Below are 17464 nucleotides of genomic sequence, written 5' to 3'. Positions count from 1 at the left end.
AGAAGAAAGAACAAGTGATATCTGCTTTCTGTATCAGTGAACTGCTTCGTATGGAGACTGGCACACATGGCCCGAACCGTCTCCACCACCATTTGTGGCGGTCCACCTTTGAGGAAAAAGCAAGTGGTGGCAGTGGCAGTCGCTGCTCCAGTTCTGCTGTCCTCAGCATGAGTTTTGCATCCCTCAGCTTCTGCATGTTGATTCAACAGGGTTATCAACGGTGGGAGTAGTGCGAGGCCTCATGATTTCTCCGAGTATTCTGCGTCATACATACCTCTTTCTCTGTTTCCGGCAAACATAAAGCTGCATGTATTTTTGCTCATGGTTCCGTACGGGAAGGCGCTCGCCGGTGATGTCAGTGGTCAGCTCAAGGATTGGACTTCGATTCTATCTTTCAAGGATTGGACTACTGCATCTTGACCTGTTGCTTCTCTCCCTCGACTGGATCAGCTCCTTTGTGACTCAAAAGTCAAGCCCTAGTAGAATCTCATTCAGAACGATCAAATTGCATTCGATCAAACTGTGGGGGGGTATGCGGCCTCACATAACATAGTCCCGGCCATGGCAAGAGTGGAGAAGGGGGGTCAATGCGAGCGTGGTCGACCTCTCTCTTTCTTCCACGTGCGTGGCTCGTGATAAGCTGCTGCTGCTGCATGTCAGTGCAACTGGTCCATCATTTTATCCTGCTCACGTACATCATTCATGAAAAGCTGAGTGACAGCTTTTGAGAAAGCCGACGTCTCCCCACTCACTGCACCACATAGCATGTTTGTTCCTCAGGATATGTAGTACACAACCCTAAGGATCTAAAGATATCTGTTTTCAGGTCCATTTGGCCCCCCCCCCCCCCCCCCCCCCCTCCTCCAATAATTTGCACAGGAAAAGATCAATCCCAACACCGGGAAGTAGCAGTTCCCCGTGGACTGTGCACCGAGAGACTCTAATCACCGCTGATCCCAGTGGCCAGGGAAGTAGCTGTTCATCAAAGCCCCGTCGGTCCCACACGGTCCTCCATATCTCCCCTTGGCGGGTCCCACCTTAGCCACTCTCTCTCTCTCTCTCTCTCTCTCTCTCTAACCTCGTCCAGTGCATATAAAACCCGTACCCCCTCTCCTCTCGACTCCCTCATCCGCTTCCCACACCCCCCTCATCCCTCTCCGATTCTGATCGTACAGCAACAAGACATGTCAGGGGTGTGGGTGTTCAAGAACGGCGTCGTGCGGCGAGAGAACCCAGGCGGCGGCGACTCGATCGGCAGTCGGCGGCGGAAGATCCTGGTCTATCTTCCCACCAACGAGGTGATCACATCCAATGAGATGCTGGCGACCAAGCTCGCGGAGCTCGGGTGGGAGCTGTACCCCAGCACCCCGGATCTTGTCCAGTTCCACAAGCGCTCGTCGGTGCACCTCATCTCGGTGCCGAGAGACTTCTCCAGGTTCACGTCCGTGCACATGTACGACATCGTCGTCAAGTGCCGGAACGTGTTTGAGGTGCGCGATGCATGACCCGTCCATACATACACGCACGGGTACACGAGACACCTATGTCATGCTCGTGGATTCAGGTGTGGTTCTACGCCTCAGCTGGTGTTCTCTCATTAGCAGACAAAAAGGTTTGGTGGTGCTTGTACTAGCTGCTTGCTTGGCTTGTGCTATGGCTGTGGAATTTGATGTTTAAGCTGTTTGTATCAAGAAGCATGAGAATATCGTGCTATGTGTACATTAGGTTCTCCATAAACATGTATTCTTCATCCCATAGTATCATCTTTTTGTATGAACACAGATCTCGTATTTGCAGGACCAAATTGGTAGCCAAAAAGAGGCTGAACGCTGCACCAAATTATGCAGATTCTGATAGAGATTGGCACTACGCCTTCATCGTGAACAATATTGTCTTTTACCACACACGCAGACCTAAAATTCAGTCGAGAAGACCCTTTGTTCCAGAAGAGACACAAGGTCTTTTTTGTTCTAGAAGATATCTGCACGAAGCCAAAGGATCTATCTTCGTGGATGCTAACCCCAAACTGTTATGTGATAAGACTTGTCGTCGTCGGAGGTTCGAGGCTAACTTAAGAACTTGTTGCACTACATACAGAAAGAGTCTCCCCTTTCCCTTTCTTTCTTTCTTTCAAAAGAAGAGAGCGAGAAGATAAATCTTTAAATAAGCTTCAAGTTTTCATGCCGTCCACTGTGTTATTGCTGGTGTGATCGATCACATTCTTTCTCATATAGAGGGCAAGAAGATCCTGATTTCAAGATAATTGTTGTGCTAGCTAAGTGAAAACATCTCAGCCTAAATCTGTAGCCCAACTTGAAACGCTGTTTGTGATCTGAAATCAGGGTCAAACTTTTGCCCCCAAGATATTTGGATCTTCTTAACTTGTTTGTCTTTTTAATCTTTTCTAGGAAGCTCCTGATACATGAAGCACGATGTGTGTCGTTAAGACTGTGATTTTGTTCATTCACAGTGATTTTTATTTGTGTTTATGATTTCTCTTCTCCTAAGATCAAAAAAATTGTGTATCTATAAAAGAGAGAAGCCTTCCATCTTTTCAATGTTACTATTTGTGTTACCATTCCTTATGATCGCACCATAGTAAATCAAATCATCTTAGTTAAATCCCGTCTAGGATTAGACTAAAATAAACTTATAAAGAACTGATGGATGTACTACTGTTAACTTCAGCTTAAATGTTTTTATCAATAATCTAAGCTCAATCAAGTTAATAATTCAACTATCCCATCAAAACTTAATATTAGAGTCGACCTAATATTGGATACGATGAAAGCCTGTTTGATGACAATTGACATCAAGAGAGCTCAGAAAAGTATGCCATAATTTTGGATGATGAAATCAATCTTAACAAAAAGGTCTTTATCTATGAATGATGAAAGTGGTGTTAATTTTGGATCATTCGAACATTACCTTCTTCCTTTTCATCATCTTTCAAGTCACAATCACCACTCAAAAGGACTTCTGACCAACCAGGATATACCAATTAGTATATAGATCATTGCCACACTTATTATTTCTTGTCCTCTCAATAGCATCCAGTGGTTCATACTTGAGATTATTGCTAAGGCAAGGAGCTTAGCAGTGACTGTTTTGAATTCTCTTTTCTCATTAATGTAGTTTCCAAAGCCAAACAGTGTAGTGTTGACACTTCTGTGAGCACCTTTAATTTCCTATAGATAGATAGATAGATAGAGTTCTAACTAAACACAACTCCATTTGCTGGGTTTTGAGGCTATTCTTATAGATAGGAAGAACTAAACATCCACCTCAGTGAATGAAAAATAGGTAGAAATAAAATAGAAGTTGAGATCCAAAGGTAATAATATCAATGTTGTCCACAGATCTAATAAAATATAACAAAATCATTTTTTTTTTTTATGGCTGAATGATCAAATCATATCAAAGTCGATTTTTGAATTAACTTATAGGTTTCGATCTATACTAGTATAAAAAAGTATAGATAGGGAGGGGTAAAAGGAAGAGAAGAAAAGAAAAACAATAAATATGAGAAAGAGGAGAGGGAGGTGGGCATGAAGCATGAGAAACGAGTAGGACAAGAGGGGTAGAAGGAAGAGAAGAAGTTGAAAGAAAAAAAACAATGAGGATGAGGAGGAGGGTGAGGTGGGCATAAAGCATGAGGAACGATTGAGAGAAGAACGGAGAAGCGATCCATGACTTTCGGAAGAAAAAAAAAAATCAAACTCATAATTAAGAAAGAAAAAAAAATTGAACCATCCGAAAAAGGATGATTCACACTAAATATATTGATCGTACAAATCGATCATAACAAAATAGAATATCTTAATTATAATATTAATTTTTATTAATCCACAAACATCTATTGACATGGTTGACATGTTTTTTAATTCTAACTTTATTTTATTATACAAATTGGTATATGACATGGATATCATAACATGTGAAAGACCACCGACACCTCACTAACATGTGACAAAAATTAATACATGAGGTTTGACTTAATCAATCGTTAAGTCATGTTTTCTAGGTTTGACACTACTACACAAACGATCGTATTAAATGTTGAAGAGTATATAATCAAATATTTAATCATGAGCTCAAATATACCGATCCTATATCTCATTATAAAAAATCCCTTAGAGACAATCTCCGAGACTGAAATTTCTCAATGCATTTAGTCTCTTGACATCAAACCGAATCCTTAGAATCCCAAAACTTTACCATCAACTGTGAAAACCTTAACTCAAATATGATACTAATGTTCTTGATGTTTAATCATTAAATTTTAATAAATGATTCTCATTCATCACCATCAAACAAATACAGCATCATCATAACCACAATTGTCACTACCATATCAGATAATATTATTGTTATCACCATCACCACTATTCATACTCTCAACCTAACTCTACTTACAATCTAGTATCCCACGTACCATCAAAATTCATTTGACTAAATTATTTAACACTAATTGTTGGGATCAATCATAATTTACTGGATTCAAATAAGAACTATTTCTAGCTAATTCAAATAAGAACTTAAAAAAATAACATACAAGTAATAATGGAAAAAATATATGCAAGACCTATTATACTTCTTGGCCAGACCTATTATAAAAAATAAAAAATAAAAATAAAGCACGCGTAATACCATGTGGTTGAGTAGACTTTGGCATGGTACCATCACTTGGCCTAGGCAACCCTCCGTTCTGAAATCATCATAACACTGCAAATATATTCAAACAAAATATTAGTCTTTCCGACTTGTCAATCGAGTAATCCATCATTCAAAACTTAGGAGCTGGCACCAACATCATTAGCCATTTCATCCAAGAAGAGAAAAATAAAGAACTATATATAACAACACTATTTTTTATTTCTTTATTTGATGCATTTCCCCTTCAATTAATTGGATATTTAGTTCCCATAAATAATTGTCATAATGATATAAGACTAACATAACAGAAGAATAGCACAAGGACAAGAATTACATTGATGAATCCTTAGATTGCAGCAAGGGATGCATGATGCACTACATACCATACTCCATTAATATGCACAGATATAACTGTCAACTGACGAACTCTATGAAGGTGCTAGAACTAAGCCGTGAAGCTGAAAAGATGCCCCTGGATGATAGACCGGCTACTGTGGTTTCTTGTTGGTCAATGATCATAGAAATGAGATGTCATGATAATATCAGCAAAGAGAAGCTTCTTAGAAGCAAATAACAGATTCTAAGAGGGGAAATATCATGCTCTGCAAAATACAGACCACTGAGTTTCTAAGAAAAGAATAAGAGATCACTCTAACCTGTCCGATGTTGCTGCACCAGCACCTATTCTCGCAAGCTCGTCATCGGTTTCAACAAATCTGCATTCTCTTATATCTACAGATTTGTGGACTCATTACCTAGATTTGAACCATCAGAATTTGAACAGTGACCCTGTTTCTTCCACTTTCTCTTGATCTGTGCCAGTTTCTTGAACCCCTATGCAATCCCTTAAAGAATATGCAGGAGTCCCACCAGTTACCCCTGCTCCGAGGAAAACCTTCATGCTCATCTCTGACATCTGCATCCCCATGTTCGATGACGTACTCACCTAAAGCCACTCCATGGGGTACTTCTGAATGTGTAGTTCTCAAGACATCTATGATCTGTGAGGGCTGCTGAAAATTTTCCTGGTCAAGTTGTCGTGCAGGGTTGTATTTTTGAAGGGTAGGAGTAGGGGTGTTTAGTTGATCATGCTTCCACAGCTAAGAAAAATTGATGATATATGAACAGTGTTTTTTCTTCACACCATCATTTCTTCATGTTTGGATAAAACACAAGTCTCATCAATAACGATCAGCAGAGTAACATTCCCTCTACACAGTGGACAGGTTGGTGGAGCTGGAGTTTCGAGAATATCTTGAATGCCATCCATGGTTATCCCATCTATAGTTGGTGTGATTTTTACAACGACAGGAGCTCCATATGCACTTTTGAACTGCTCGAGACAATTTATCACACATGAAAGGTCGACATCCCCTTCTCATAAGAAGACCACCAGAGAAGAACCCCATTGTGAGGGAAATCCAAACAGATTGGGCGTGTCACATCTTCCCAGTTGCAATCAAACTGAATGTCCCGCAAGTACAAAGGATGGGGCTTGGCAGCATAATCCTTCTGGTTCGAGGTGCACAAGGCCATGCATTAGTTTGCTACAACATTACTGATGTTCAACGGTTTTGGAGAAGATTACTTTAAGGACCTGTACATGCCATTGAACGGCAAGACAATTACGAGATCTTTTACACAAAAAACAAGCTTAAAAAAAGAAATTTTAGGTATTTTGAATCCTCTGCCGAAATATAGAAACAGAAAGTAACAAAATAATCAGCAACGGATTTCCAGGTAAGGTGGCCAAAAACATCATCGGCCATAGACATGCAATTGCTGCACAAAATTATGCATGGCCTACTTTATTTAATTATCTTGTTTCAACCATATGAATAATGAATTCATCAATCCTCCTTTCTTGATGAATAATAAACCCAAGTAAACTAAAATTTTTTCATCCATGTACTCCTTACCTAACTAAACAAAATTCTTCAATTACTGATACTAAAGTTACACCATGTCAAGAACTTTGCAGTATCAAATCCTAGAGCTCTGGTGATTCATCTAAGAAACCTAAAGTGGCCTACATCAATAGTGAACCTCAAGGAAGCAAATGATCCTAATTTGTGTATTAGTCAGCAGCTGTACAGATATCTTCAAGCTACTGGACACCAAACAAGAATGTTTGGGTGTGATTTTATTCTTCAAATATAAAAGTTAATTAATTGAAGATGCTTCCACTTAAAGGTCGAAAATTACTGCTTTTGTGCTATGCTGGGGCATACATCCAACTTTTCATTAAACAAAATATCTTAAAATAATTTATCAAAGTTCCACAGCTTCGAAGAATCTTTCCTCAGCTCGAAGGGAAATTGTAAATTGCATCCAACCTAGAAATAATTCACTATATTTCATGCTCTAATCAAGAAAAGAAAAAGAAAAAGTTATGAATCCCATCTGAATTTGGAAGAATATGAGCTTTTACCCAAGTCTTGCACTTTGCTTAATTAGACATACCATTCGGTTCAATATTATCTAAACAACATTGATATTTCAAATATCCCAATTCTCTAATGATATCCTGGCCTCCCTCCACCATCCAATTCCACAATACAGTGGAAGATAAAACAAACAAATACGAGTTGATATCTTATATACCAAAACCCATCTCCTCTGAAAACTATCTACTTACATGGTATCTATAGGACTGCATTTCTCTGCAATTAAAGAACTAATAGGTTTATCTAACCAACACGTATCCAACAACCAGGAAAATATTCAACCTTTCAAGGTCCATGCTACTTCTAGACACTTTCTTCTCACAGTAATTACTCCTTAAGGATTGCAACTTTAGTTGCTGTCAACAAGATCAAGCTATATGCTAGCGACTTCCTAAACCTTAATTTTCGCAGACAAACAATCATTCATCATCCAAGAGGTTCATCCTCCATACAACCGATCCGAACCACTGCCCATTTGGACAGCCGCTACTCGACGAATTCATCGTTTCAAATTCGTCAAATCACGACACCAAGCCAACATAATCAACCAAGAAAAACACACAACCTGATAAAAGCCGAGAAAGCAGCGTCGAGGAGAGGAAATCGAGAACGCACTGACCACCCCGCAGCCGATTTCCCGCACAGTAGTAGTCGGGATTCGATGGAAGGGGAATCGAAGACTCCGAACGGTGTCTCTCTTTGGCGACCAAGGACGGGAGAGACAAGAGCCGAGACGACGAAATAAAACTACAAGCAAGCCCTAAAATATATACGAAGCTTCGCGAGTCGTCTCAGTAACGACTTACGTTACCGCATGAGGAGGTGGCACGCATACAGGATTAGAAACATGCCGTTTTCTTAACGTAAGTCGTGACGCGTGACTCGGAACGAACAAGGTTGACTCTTTCCATGTCCACATGTTATATGTTATGCACATGAGAAAGGATGCTTTTATTTGTAGTCGTCGTTGACTAGATGAGTCTTAGTCAAACTCTATTTAATCCAACATATATATATCGTCCAATTTATTCGATCCTTAACAACAAATCCAGTATATTTGGATTAACTCAATCTGTGGAAGGTCCGAATCTGTAGAACACATGTGGAACGCTAATAGCTTCGTCCATACCACCACCTGCGAGCAGCCTTCATGGATTCTTACCACTGCCACGTCCTATGCTGAGTGTAAGCTCAAGGCCACTCTCATCATCCATCCATTTACGACGTCCTCCGCTGCTCCTCTCTTCTTCCCGGTGTTTTCCGGCGGCCGTCGACCGTTCCTCGGCGGCCACTGCTTCGCCAGGCTGCTCGAGATCGAAGCAGAGGTTGAGCTCCATCGAGCTCACCTTCCTCTGATGCACGTTGGTGACGGTAGATGTACTGCTCCACAGTCTGGTGGTGGCTGCGCCCGTCGTCGTGCTCAGAGTTGCATTGGCGAGATACCGAAGCTTCAGCCCTTCGCTCCTCAGCTCAGCCATCAGCATCCTCTGAACTCTGTACAGTTGATGCAGTTCATGCACCTGCCATTCGTTGCATCAGAATCGGATCAAGACGACGCATCAAAGCTGGAGTACTTTTGAGTTCTTGGATGTCTCCGAACACAGTTCTACCTGATGTCTGAAGACCTCTTCATGCTTCAGCATTGTGCTCCTCAGCGATTCTAACTCATGTCGTCGTAGGAAGCTATCCATGGTTGGACACTCGCTGCAGCTACCCGCGTGCAGTAGTTCTACATGGCAAGAGACACTCCTCATGAACATTCTCTCTTCATAAAAGGTAGCAGGGAAGGATGCGATACAAGTAGGATAGAATAGTTGGTGCATGGAGACATGTTTCAATGATCAGAACAAGGCATGCTTCAATCATCACACAGTAACAATCCATTACATGCATCGACAAGTCGGATCCACTCTGATTTCTCATCAAGAACAAGCACCTTCCTTTGCCAACACCAACACCAGTATATTAGGATCATTGGATTGGAAGAAGAAATGGTGTTGGGAGAATTTTGGCAGAATAATAACGAAGTTTAGACTTCAAAGAATACTCGAGAGATAAAAATTGAAAGCCACAGAAAAAGGAGGAGGTAAACAAAGTCCTTCAAACCCAACAACAGTCATACTTAAGATCATCAACATACAGAATCAAAGAGAGGAAAAGAGTGCTTCGAAGGGGTATTACTCAGATCTAACAATGAGACACTTCACACAGCTCAATGTCTTTGTTGATGGAAGCAGAGAAAGAATCATACCAAGTAAACTATGGCAGACACACACTGGAAGTTGGGAAACATACTTAAAATTTCTTGACACCACAAGAATGATACAGAAGACAACTGAATAAGAAAGAGGTGCAATATGTTGAATTAGACACCATATTTCAGATAATTTCTGTCAGATAATGTGTTGTTGGCCTTATAATGAGTTTAAATTGGTTCATTTTTGTGTTGGTGCTATAAAAGCTTTCAACATGATGCTATAAAAGTACTTACCCAAACCAAAAGAAAAGAGAAAAAGAGAATTTGATCAACCTGATGACAAAGTAACAGAAGTTGGCAGTGATTTCAGTTGAAGACATTGCTCACCTGCAACTTCAACTCCCCACTGCACATCAAGCATCTTCCTCTTGTTTCTTCCATCTGTCATCCCTCCCTGTCATCACATCTAACTCCAAGCTTCATTTCCAGAGATGACGTCGTTCGCAAACCGCAACCATCAGTAGTCGATCGAACAATAAAGAGAAGTAGTGTAGAGGGTCTTCCCCTCACAACAATAAAGAGATTGCTTAGGATGACAACAAAAGAAAGGTGCAGCTCTGATGGAGGTGAAGCCAAGGAGACAAAGAAGGTGTGGAGAAGATAATGGTGAAATCAGATTGATAACAATGTTTTCTCGACACAGGAGAAGAGCGGAAGAATACTCAGATTACAACAACATTTAGGAGATACTGCCAAAATCTAATCTTTCCCATTTGACTACTTATGATGTCCTTTTGGGACTTGAAAGGGATGCTTACTACCTTACAACCAAGTCGATCTTCTCTCCTTCGAACTTGGATTAAGTTCCTAATCTTTCTGGTGGGTAACATCGGATGACACAACTCCTAATCTCAACCTCTCTCTTCTCTTCTCCCCCATATAATTCGCAAGATATTATAACATCACACATTGAGCTTGTATTCTTGTTAGAAAGATTACATTTTTCTTACTCCTCCATCCTCAGATCGATTGGTTTTAGGACGGGGTTATAAAGCATCTTAATTATCATTCAATGTACACTAGAAGAGGTAGGCCAACGAAAGCTTTAATGACAAGACACCACTTATTCGCCTTGTCATATGATGGTTCGGGAGATGCTTCTTGTAGAATTCTAATCCGGCATGGGTAGGCATCATTAGGATCTTTCTCTTTCGTTCGAAAGCCGACAACGGACAGCATGCATTTGTTGTCCAAGGCCAAGATCTCTTGGTTCCCGTTCGGTGAGGTGAAGCCAACTCTTCCTTCCCTGTTCTTCAGATGCACCAGTGCTGGTAGAAGATACTGTCATCTGATCAGATGAGATAGCAGGACAATCATTGCATGTCCCATAAGCCAGTCTGGATTACAAATCTCGTGTCGAACCAAACAGCTCCACTTTGAAAACCTGTCTATTCCATCGAGTAATCTTCTCAGGTCTGCCTGTGAAAGACGAATAGAAAGGAGGAAGAAGAGAACTTACCGAACTCCCATGTTCATATCCTTCTTTTGTGGGGTTATCACTGCCTGATGCAAGAAGGTCTAGTGAGTGGTCTTGCTGCTCTGCCAAGCATAATGTTGGTGGAACCCTATGCTGGGATCAATCCTTGTTCCATCTATCTTGTCTTGGTGGAGACTAATGGAATCTTGGGCTCTCAAGGACCACCCAGTACGAACGAATCCCACCGCTCTAGAGTTTGACGAGATATCCACACAACTTCAAATGATTAAGTTAAGATCAAGAATGATGAGGCTGTCCTGAGGAAAGATTCTTCGGTGCTCAAATTTTACCTTCACGACATGAAAGAGATTGTTCACATGATTCAAACTTTACCTTAACGTAATGTTTAGGATCAGAAGGGGTTGAGAGGGATATGAGACAGGATTTGGAAGCCAAGGTTGGAGATTCTTATGACCCACTCCTGACACATGCAGAGACAAGAGGTAGAAGACGAGAAGGCATCATCTGAATCAGCATGTTAAGTCTCAATGGGCCATGGCGGATTTAGCAGCATGCGGTTGTCTTCATTGCAGCATGGAATGCTTCTTACATGGCGTGCAAAACATGCTCTCCTTACTGCATGTAAAGAGTTTGCAATGATTCTCCAATATCTGAACTGACTCAATGCCACTCCCTGGATGACTGACTGCATGCATGCTCATGATCCACCAGCGATGTTCATCTACCAAATTTAGTGATTACCCTGAAATTTTCTTGTACTTAACAGAACAAATTGGCTGAACACTACTTATAGTCTTCAAGACAAACCTTCTCTCTGCTTAGGAATTAGGTGTGGAGATGGAGAAGAAAAAAAGCTAATTGCCTGCTGTAGTGGAACTCATAGTTACTGTGTGTATGATATTTGGATAATGATGTTACTGCTATTAAGAGAACTCATGGATAGTGCAGATTACAGTCTTGTGGCAAATCCTCCTCCACTGCTGAGGCATCCTAAGCCATAATCTGTTTGTGGAATAATATTATTTTACCAAATCATGATGTTTTATCAGCTTCATTGTCTGGTAAATCCTCCTCAAATGCTGTCATTGTAATCCGAAACCAAACTGAACATGACACTGTCACTTGCTTAAAACTCCTGCACAACACCAGCCATTAAGCCATAAAATTCAACAATGTTGCAGTGAGGTAGTAGCAATTTATGATCAAATGACTAGCCCAAACAAGGCCAAAATATATTCACCAGACCTCGACTAAGAAGAAATCTCTGCACAGCTAATGAAACTTCCGCGATCTGATCATTCATTTGACGCGGTTTTATATTATCATAAAGTTTGGGATCAACCATTCATCAACATTACATACCAAACACACAAAGGAAGGGAAAAGAAAGGAAAAACAAGTAGCTTTAAACATCTTGAGGAAGCTAAAAGCCTGACTCTGATTTGCTACATACAACAATCTGACATATGGCTTGCTGCAGCTCGGATATACTGCCCACACACTGTGAGGCCATATGTTTCAAACACGATCACACTCACGCAAATGCATTCAAACATTAGTTGATATATTACATCAAATTAAGTCTTAATCGGATACATTCAGGACTAAAATTCTTCTACAACACAATTTTGTAGGTTAGCCACCATGAGTAAACAAACAAGGGTGTTACGGAGACAATTCAACCTTCTTCCACAAACAAAGATTTCAGAAACCTGGCAGCTTTTCATATGTGCAAAATCCATTGATTTCTCGGTCAAACACTAGTCGCTGACAACTAAGACTGAAACAAGATGAAGCAGCGAGCGTCACTGTTGCACTGTTCCAGTGTTTTCCTGGCCAGCCAAGAAACGTACCACAACACAAGTGATATTGTCAGCGCTCCCTCTTTGATACGCTTCCTGCAAAAGCCTTTTTGCCGCTTGTTCTGGGTCCTCTATGGGCTGTATCATGGCTACGGCCTCCTATGATGTTTCCCAAAAAGAGAGATTTAGTTGATGTAACTAGTATGTTTGGGATCGCTATCATGGTCATAAAAAGCTAAAAATACCTCATTTGTAACAACATCCCACAATCCATCACTCGCAAGGATAAGAAACTCCAGGGAATTATCAATTACCTCCTCCTGTAATCACATTAAGATTTAACTTGAAAGCTTGAGAACAATACGAAAAAGCTTTTTTTACTTTGACTTATAATAACAATTCACTGATCATAGAACGACATTCTATGATTTTATAATAAAATATAAATAAGCATCCAAACCTGGATTTCTGGATCTGCAACGACAAACTGCTTCAAGAGCCTGTCACCAAATGCACGTGATACAGCAAGAACACCACCGACACGCCATGTTCCTGCAGTCATAGATGTGTTAGGATTCAAGTGATAGAGAAGGAACAACTTTTGGAAGAAAATTAGTACCAGCCCACATCACAAAGCCTCCAGCATCTTCAATCCGTTGTCTCTCATCTGTTTGATCGGGCTTGTGATCCCTCGAGACAGCAAATGCTACAAAAGCATATATATGAGTCTACGAAATCAAAACAAGCTAGGTGACTAATCTTTAGAAGATAATTGGCAAGATAACTGACTAATTGACTAGTTATAATATGCTTAAAATCACAATTGGATGGTGCACCCTACATATTCCATGGCCTTCAAATAATCGTGATCCTACATATTGAGGTGGGAATCTCAATCCAAGATGGATCACCACGACTGAGTGGAACCATTTAACAAGACCGGCTGGCAGTTGACTTGGGTTCAGGTAGCAATACATAACCTGTTGGTGCATTGTTTCAGAAAATCTTTGAAGAGCTGGCTGGTCAGATTTGTTTCAGGTCAAGCATGTGTTTCCATAATAATAAACTTGAAAGATCCTTTCTTTTTCCCATTCTGTTTCATCTTGCTTTGTATGCATGTTTTCTGGAGTAATACACTCATATTATTGTCATCCGTTCCTCTTTTAATCGCTTGTCATCAACTGTAGAGTACAACCAAAAACAAGAATGCCTCGTGAAATTATCGGCATGTTTCTAAGCCTAAGTCAAACCCCAAAATTTGGTGGAAATTTCTTAATGAAAGTAAGCTTATGTGATAACAAATTATGCACCAAAGCCCTAAAGGCAATTTGGTAAGCGATCGCAACCATGTAGCAGGTTGTTAGGAATGTCCCAGACTAGGACACAGTCTAGCCTAAACAAATAAAGACCAATGAGAAGAGCTAGTTGTACCCAGCACAATAACAAATTCAAAGACATCATATAATACTAGAAGAATCTAGTGTCATTGAAAAACATAGTTGAATGCAAATGACCAACCTCCTTGTCACAAGTAACAGCAGATAATAAAACTATTATGGTCACTAAGGTTTTTAATTTCAAATGATACTGACTGTACCGGGTGGTACGTACCGGTCCGTCAGCAGATCGGTACGTGGACCGCCCGCTACCGGGCAGTACCATCGATTGGGGCTGTTTCCATCCCATTACCACGCGAAATCAGTCGGTGACGGTTGATTTCGATCGTCGCCGCCTGCTACGGGGCGATGTTAGCCAAAGGAGAAGGAAGAAGAGGGAGAACCTAGAGATCTGACGCCGCTCTCCCTCGACGATCCCGATCCGTCACCGCAGATGAGATGACGCCTCCTCCTTGTCTGAGGCGATGAGGCCTCGGTGTTGTTGGTGACTTCTCCTCATTCGCATGGGGAGAAGAAGCCTCGGCAACCGAGGCTTTGTGGGGAGAAGAAAATAAGGTTTCTTCTCCCCACGCGGCGAGAAGAAACAAGGCAACATCGCCTTTTTTCTTTAACTTTATTATTATTATTATATATATATATATATATATATATATATATATATATATATATATACCGAGCGGTATGCCAGAGAGTACCGCTCGATATACTCGTACCGTATCGAGCTGATCTTGATACTTCGATATGGTACGAAATTGCGAACCTTGATGGTCACAACATAGATATATTAGGTGCAATACTACAAGTCATCTCTTATGGAAGTACTAAATCATGTACAAAAAGTATATGTAGAACAAGCCAATTAGGTCTATATTCTTTGGCTTCATATATCCACAAAAGTATATGTAGAACAAGCCAATTAGGTCTATATTATTTGGCTTCATATATCCACAGCAACAAATTAACATAAAGATGCATCATAATTGTACATATTTTAGGGCCTTACCCTTCCCTCCCCTGCATATAACAGCCCTAGAATCTCCAACATTTGCAACCAACAAACGATCACCAACAAGGATGGCAGTGGAAGCAGTTGAGCCAGCATCTCGATTTTGACTAATCTCAGATTTCAGAAACTCTGAGTCAGTATGATTGTATGCATCAGCTGCAAGGTTATAGTACAGACAGAAATGATTAGATATATACATATATTGACAGGAATAAAAATTCAAATGATGAAATCGTAAACAAAAAACACCTATAGCTGACTTGGTATCGCTAATGAACTTGGGGTGTTTAATCAAATTGCTGAAGAGGTGCTCTTTGACATACTCTGCTGCTCGAGCACCACCATGACCTGAATGAACGCTGTGAGACTTTCCAATTTAAGACACTAAAAGGTAGAAATGTAGTACAGAATCCAAGCCTGCTATTTGCATAGAAATGCAAAATCTATAAGTTGTATCATCTATGAGTACATACTCAAAATATACTACACCTAAGCTCTTTTTATATAAAAGACAATTAAATACCATCAAAAACTCCAAACAAGCCAACAATTTCTCCATCAACACCATCAATTCTTGTTTCGTAAAAGTCTTCCATTGAAGACCTTTTCCCAGGAGAGCTTGCATACCCATAGCTGAACTTCCCATTCTGACTGCAATGAAGAGAAAATGAACTAGATATGTCATTTGAAAAGTGAATGACCAGCTCAACTTGCTGCCTAACATGAATACATAATCAACAGCACAAGCGAAACAAGAATATGTCTTATATTACCCAATTTTCTTCAATTCATTATACCTGAATGCATGAAGTGAGACATGAAACTGGATTCATCTTCTAATAACTTCTTAACAATTTCTAATCAAACATCCTATTTACAATTGAATCAATCATCCAGAAATTGCTAAGGAATAATCTCACTAATTTTTTTGCAATAAATAAAATAATAATTCAGCACAAAAATCTGCCCATGCCTAAGGCTCTCCAACGAGAAGTTAATTAGATACTGCAAAACAACTCACTGCTGGCATCTGCATAGGTTCGGTTAGCTTAAAGGAACAGAGAACTAACAGATAATTCAGGTAAACATAACAAGAAAACAAAAAGGAAGTATCTTTTCTTGCGTGGGAAGAAAGAAAGAGGACCTGAGCCCTCCGCCGCTGACTGGAGCGCCGTCCGCCTGAATCCCACCCACAGAGTTCAAGTGACCCATCTTTCTCCGATTCCCTTTGGAGCCAAATCAGATGAAGAGCAGGAAGGGTTCCGACTAAAGAAGGGAACAAACAGAAGCCAATTCAATCAGCCCGTCGAGGAATCAAAGCACAGAAAGAATCTGCAAATCCTTCATGATCCAAGCTGAAACCAGAACCTACCACCAGTAGATCGCAAGAAGCGTCTCCAAACCCTCCCAAACAGGAACGATCATCGATCGCCAGCGAGAGAAAAGGAGGAAGGGGATGGAAAGAACGACGACGGAAAGAGAGAGGGAGGGGACAAGGAGGAAGACGAGAGAGAGAAGGGGAGCGATGAAGGCGGAGAAAGAAGCCAATGCCACGCTTTGTGGTTTGGTTTGTGGCTGCCAGTAACAGAGCAGACGATGACGATGACGATGACGATGACGATGACGATGACGATGACGATGACGATGACGATGACGACGACGACGAAGAGAGAGAAATTAAATAAAATTAGATAATAAACCCGAGTTTTGATCGAATTTCACTACTCTTAAAGCTATGATTCCTATATCTTGAAGGATCCTTTCCAAGTATACTTCGAAATATGATCTTACCCTCCCATAATATACGTTCATCTGCTGGGTACAAACCGTCAGATGCTATCAAGCAACGTTATACAATGTAGCGGTTGGACAGGATCGGAACAAACCCACGGCAGGAGTGGATCACGTGGTGCACAAGAGAATGGCTTTGACTTGGCCAAATTTGGCCTGTGTACAGCTGGTATTTGTGTACAGAAGAGGTAGCTGTACTCGTAGTTATTCCTTGACATTGTAGTCGTACAACTCACGTTGTACTTAATTTGGCTTAGCAACTAAATCACAGTTGTAATTTTGATTTTATAATTTCCCTCCAAAAAAATCTTGGATATTAATTTTGACGACCATGAATACGTTGTAATTAAGCCCTTACTCATAATAGCCTTATTTATTCCTTCTAATTTTCGATAATGTAATCTTTGATAATACACATGTTTTAGAAAGTTCAAAAAAGGGACAATTTTTGTCGGAGCACTTTTTTTTAATACAGAATAATTGCCTAAAAATTGGGTTGATTGCAAGAATGGTCCTCTATTATTGGGTACTATTAGTCTTTGTCCTTTTAAAAAAATTTATATAATGGATTATTTTATCTCGTTACTATATTAGTTTCCTATATGCAAGAGTATATATATGATCGGATATGCTAATCTGATTAATATTTTGTAGCATATATGATCAACAT

At 40.4% G+C, this 17464-nt stretch overlaps 4 protein-coding genes across 4 annotated transcripts; 1 reads left to right on the top strand and 3 right to left on the bottom strand.

Annotated features, from left to right (window-relative positions):
- Positions 1 to 1143: 1143 nt before the first annotated feature.
- On the top strand, positions 1144 to 2184 carry LOC135677626 (flowering-promoting factor 1-like protein 3). The gene is made up of 2 exons (XM_065189991.1): positions 1144 to 1564; positions 1798 to 2184. Exon 1 carries the CDS (start codon positions 1185 to 1187, stop codon positions 1503 to 1505), a length of 321 nt encoding a protein of 106 aa, XP_065046063.1. The 5' UTR covers positions 1144 to 1184; the 3' UTR covers positions 1506 to 1564; positions 1798 to 2184.
- A 2199-nt stretch (positions 2185 to 4383) lies between these two features.
- Positions 4384 to 7903, bottom strand: LOC135677938 (uncharacterized). The gene is made up of 4 exons (XM_065190342.1): positions 7669 to 7903; positions 6013 to 6253; positions 5313 to 5756; positions 4384 to 4725 (listed from the first exon to the last, which is right to left on the bottom strand). Exons 2-3 carry the CDS (start codon positions 6190 to 6192, stop codon positions 5412 to 5414), a joined length of 525 nt encoding a protein of 174 aa, XP_065046414.1. The 5' UTR covers positions 6193 to 6253; positions 7669 to 7903; the 3' UTR covers positions 4384 to 4725; positions 5313 to 5411.
- Positions 7904 to 8000: 97 nt separating this feature from the next.
- Positions 8001 to 10057, bottom strand: LOC135677625 (uncharacterized). The gene is made up of 3 exons (XM_065189990.1): positions 9688 to 10057; positions 8714 to 8832; positions 8001 to 8623 (listed from the first exon to the last, which is right to left on the bottom strand). The coding sequence occupies exons 1-3, from the start codon at positions 9746 to 9748 to the stop codon at positions 8252 to 8254; spliced, it is 552 nt and encodes a 183-aa protein (XP_065046062.1). The 5' UTR covers positions 9749 to 10057; the 3' UTR covers positions 8001 to 8251.
- A 2284-nt stretch (positions 10058 to 12341) lies between these two features.
- Positions 12342 to 16562, bottom strand: LOC135675657 (probable protein phosphatase 2C 59). Its single transcript, XM_065186025.1, has 9 exons — positions 16376 to 16562; positions 16148 to 16269; positions 15527 to 15654; positions 15253 to 15351; positions 15001 to 15159; positions 13220 to 13306; positions 13061 to 13152; positions 12846 to 12920; positions 12342 to 12759 (listed from the first exon to the last, which is right to left on the bottom strand). The coding sequence occupies exons 2-9, from the start codon at positions 16213 to 16215 to the stop codon at positions 12604 to 12606; spliced, it is 864 nt and encodes a 287-aa protein (XP_065042097.1). The 5' UTR covers positions 16216 to 16269; positions 16376 to 16562; the 3' UTR covers positions 12342 to 12603.
- Between the last annotated feature and the right edge of the window lie 902 nt (positions 16563 to 17464).

This window comes from Musa acuminata, chromosome BXJ1-6 (genome assembly GCF_036884655.1).
Source record: "Musa acuminata AAA Group cultivar baxijiao chromosome BXJ1-6, Cavendish_Baxijiao_AAA, whole genome shotgun sequence".
Taxonomy (NCBI): Eukaryota; Viridiplantae; Streptophyta; class Magnoliopsida; order Zingiberales; family Musaceae; genus Musa; species Musa acuminata.
This window is presented reverse-complemented; position numbering and strand designations above follow the sequence as displayed.

What these genes read in the sequence shown, in the direction of transcription:
- LOC135677626 (XM_065189991.1), top strand. Translation starts at nt 1,185, where the DNA reads ATGTCAGGGGTGTGGGTGTTCAAGAACGGCGTCGTGCGGCGAGAGAAC.
- LOC135677938 (XM_065190342.1), bottom strand. Translation starts at nt 6,192, where the DNA reads ATGGCCTTGTGCACCTCGAACCAGAAGGATTATGCTGCCAAGCCCCAT. An exon ending in AGGGGATGTCGACCTTTCAT is followed by an intron (nt 5,757 to 6,012) that starts GTGTGATAAATT and finishes AATTTTTCTTAG; the next exon opens with CTGTGGAAGCATGATCAACT.
- LOC135677625 (XM_065189990.1), bottom strand. Translation starts at nt 9,748, where the DNA reads ATGACAGATGGAAGAAACAAGAGGAAGATGCTTGATGTGCAGTGGGGA. An exon ending in GTGGGGAGTTGAAGTTGCAG is followed by an intron (nt 8,833 to 9,687) that starts GTGAGCAATGTC and finishes CTTGCCATGTAG; the next exon opens with AACTACTGCACGCGGGTAGC. An exon ending in AAGAGGTCTTCAGACATCAG is followed by an intron (nt 8,624 to 8,713) that starts GTAGAACTGTGT and finishes AACGAATGGCAG; the next exon opens with GTGCATGAACTGCATCAACT.
- LOC135675657 (XM_065186025.1), bottom strand. Translation starts at nt 16,215, where the DNA reads ATGGGTCACTTGAACTCTGTGGGTGGGATTCAGGCGGACGGCGCTCCA. An exon ending in GTCAGCGGCGGAGGGCTCAG is followed by an intron (nt 15,655 to 16,147) that starts GTCCTCTTTCTT and finishes TCTTCATTGCAG; the next exon opens with TCAGAATGGGAAGTTCAGCT. An exon ending in AGGCTTTGTGATGTGGGCTG is followed by an intron (nt 13,153 to 13,219) that starts GTACTAATTTTC and finishes CTATGACTGCAG; the next exon opens with GAACATGGCGTGTCGGTGGT.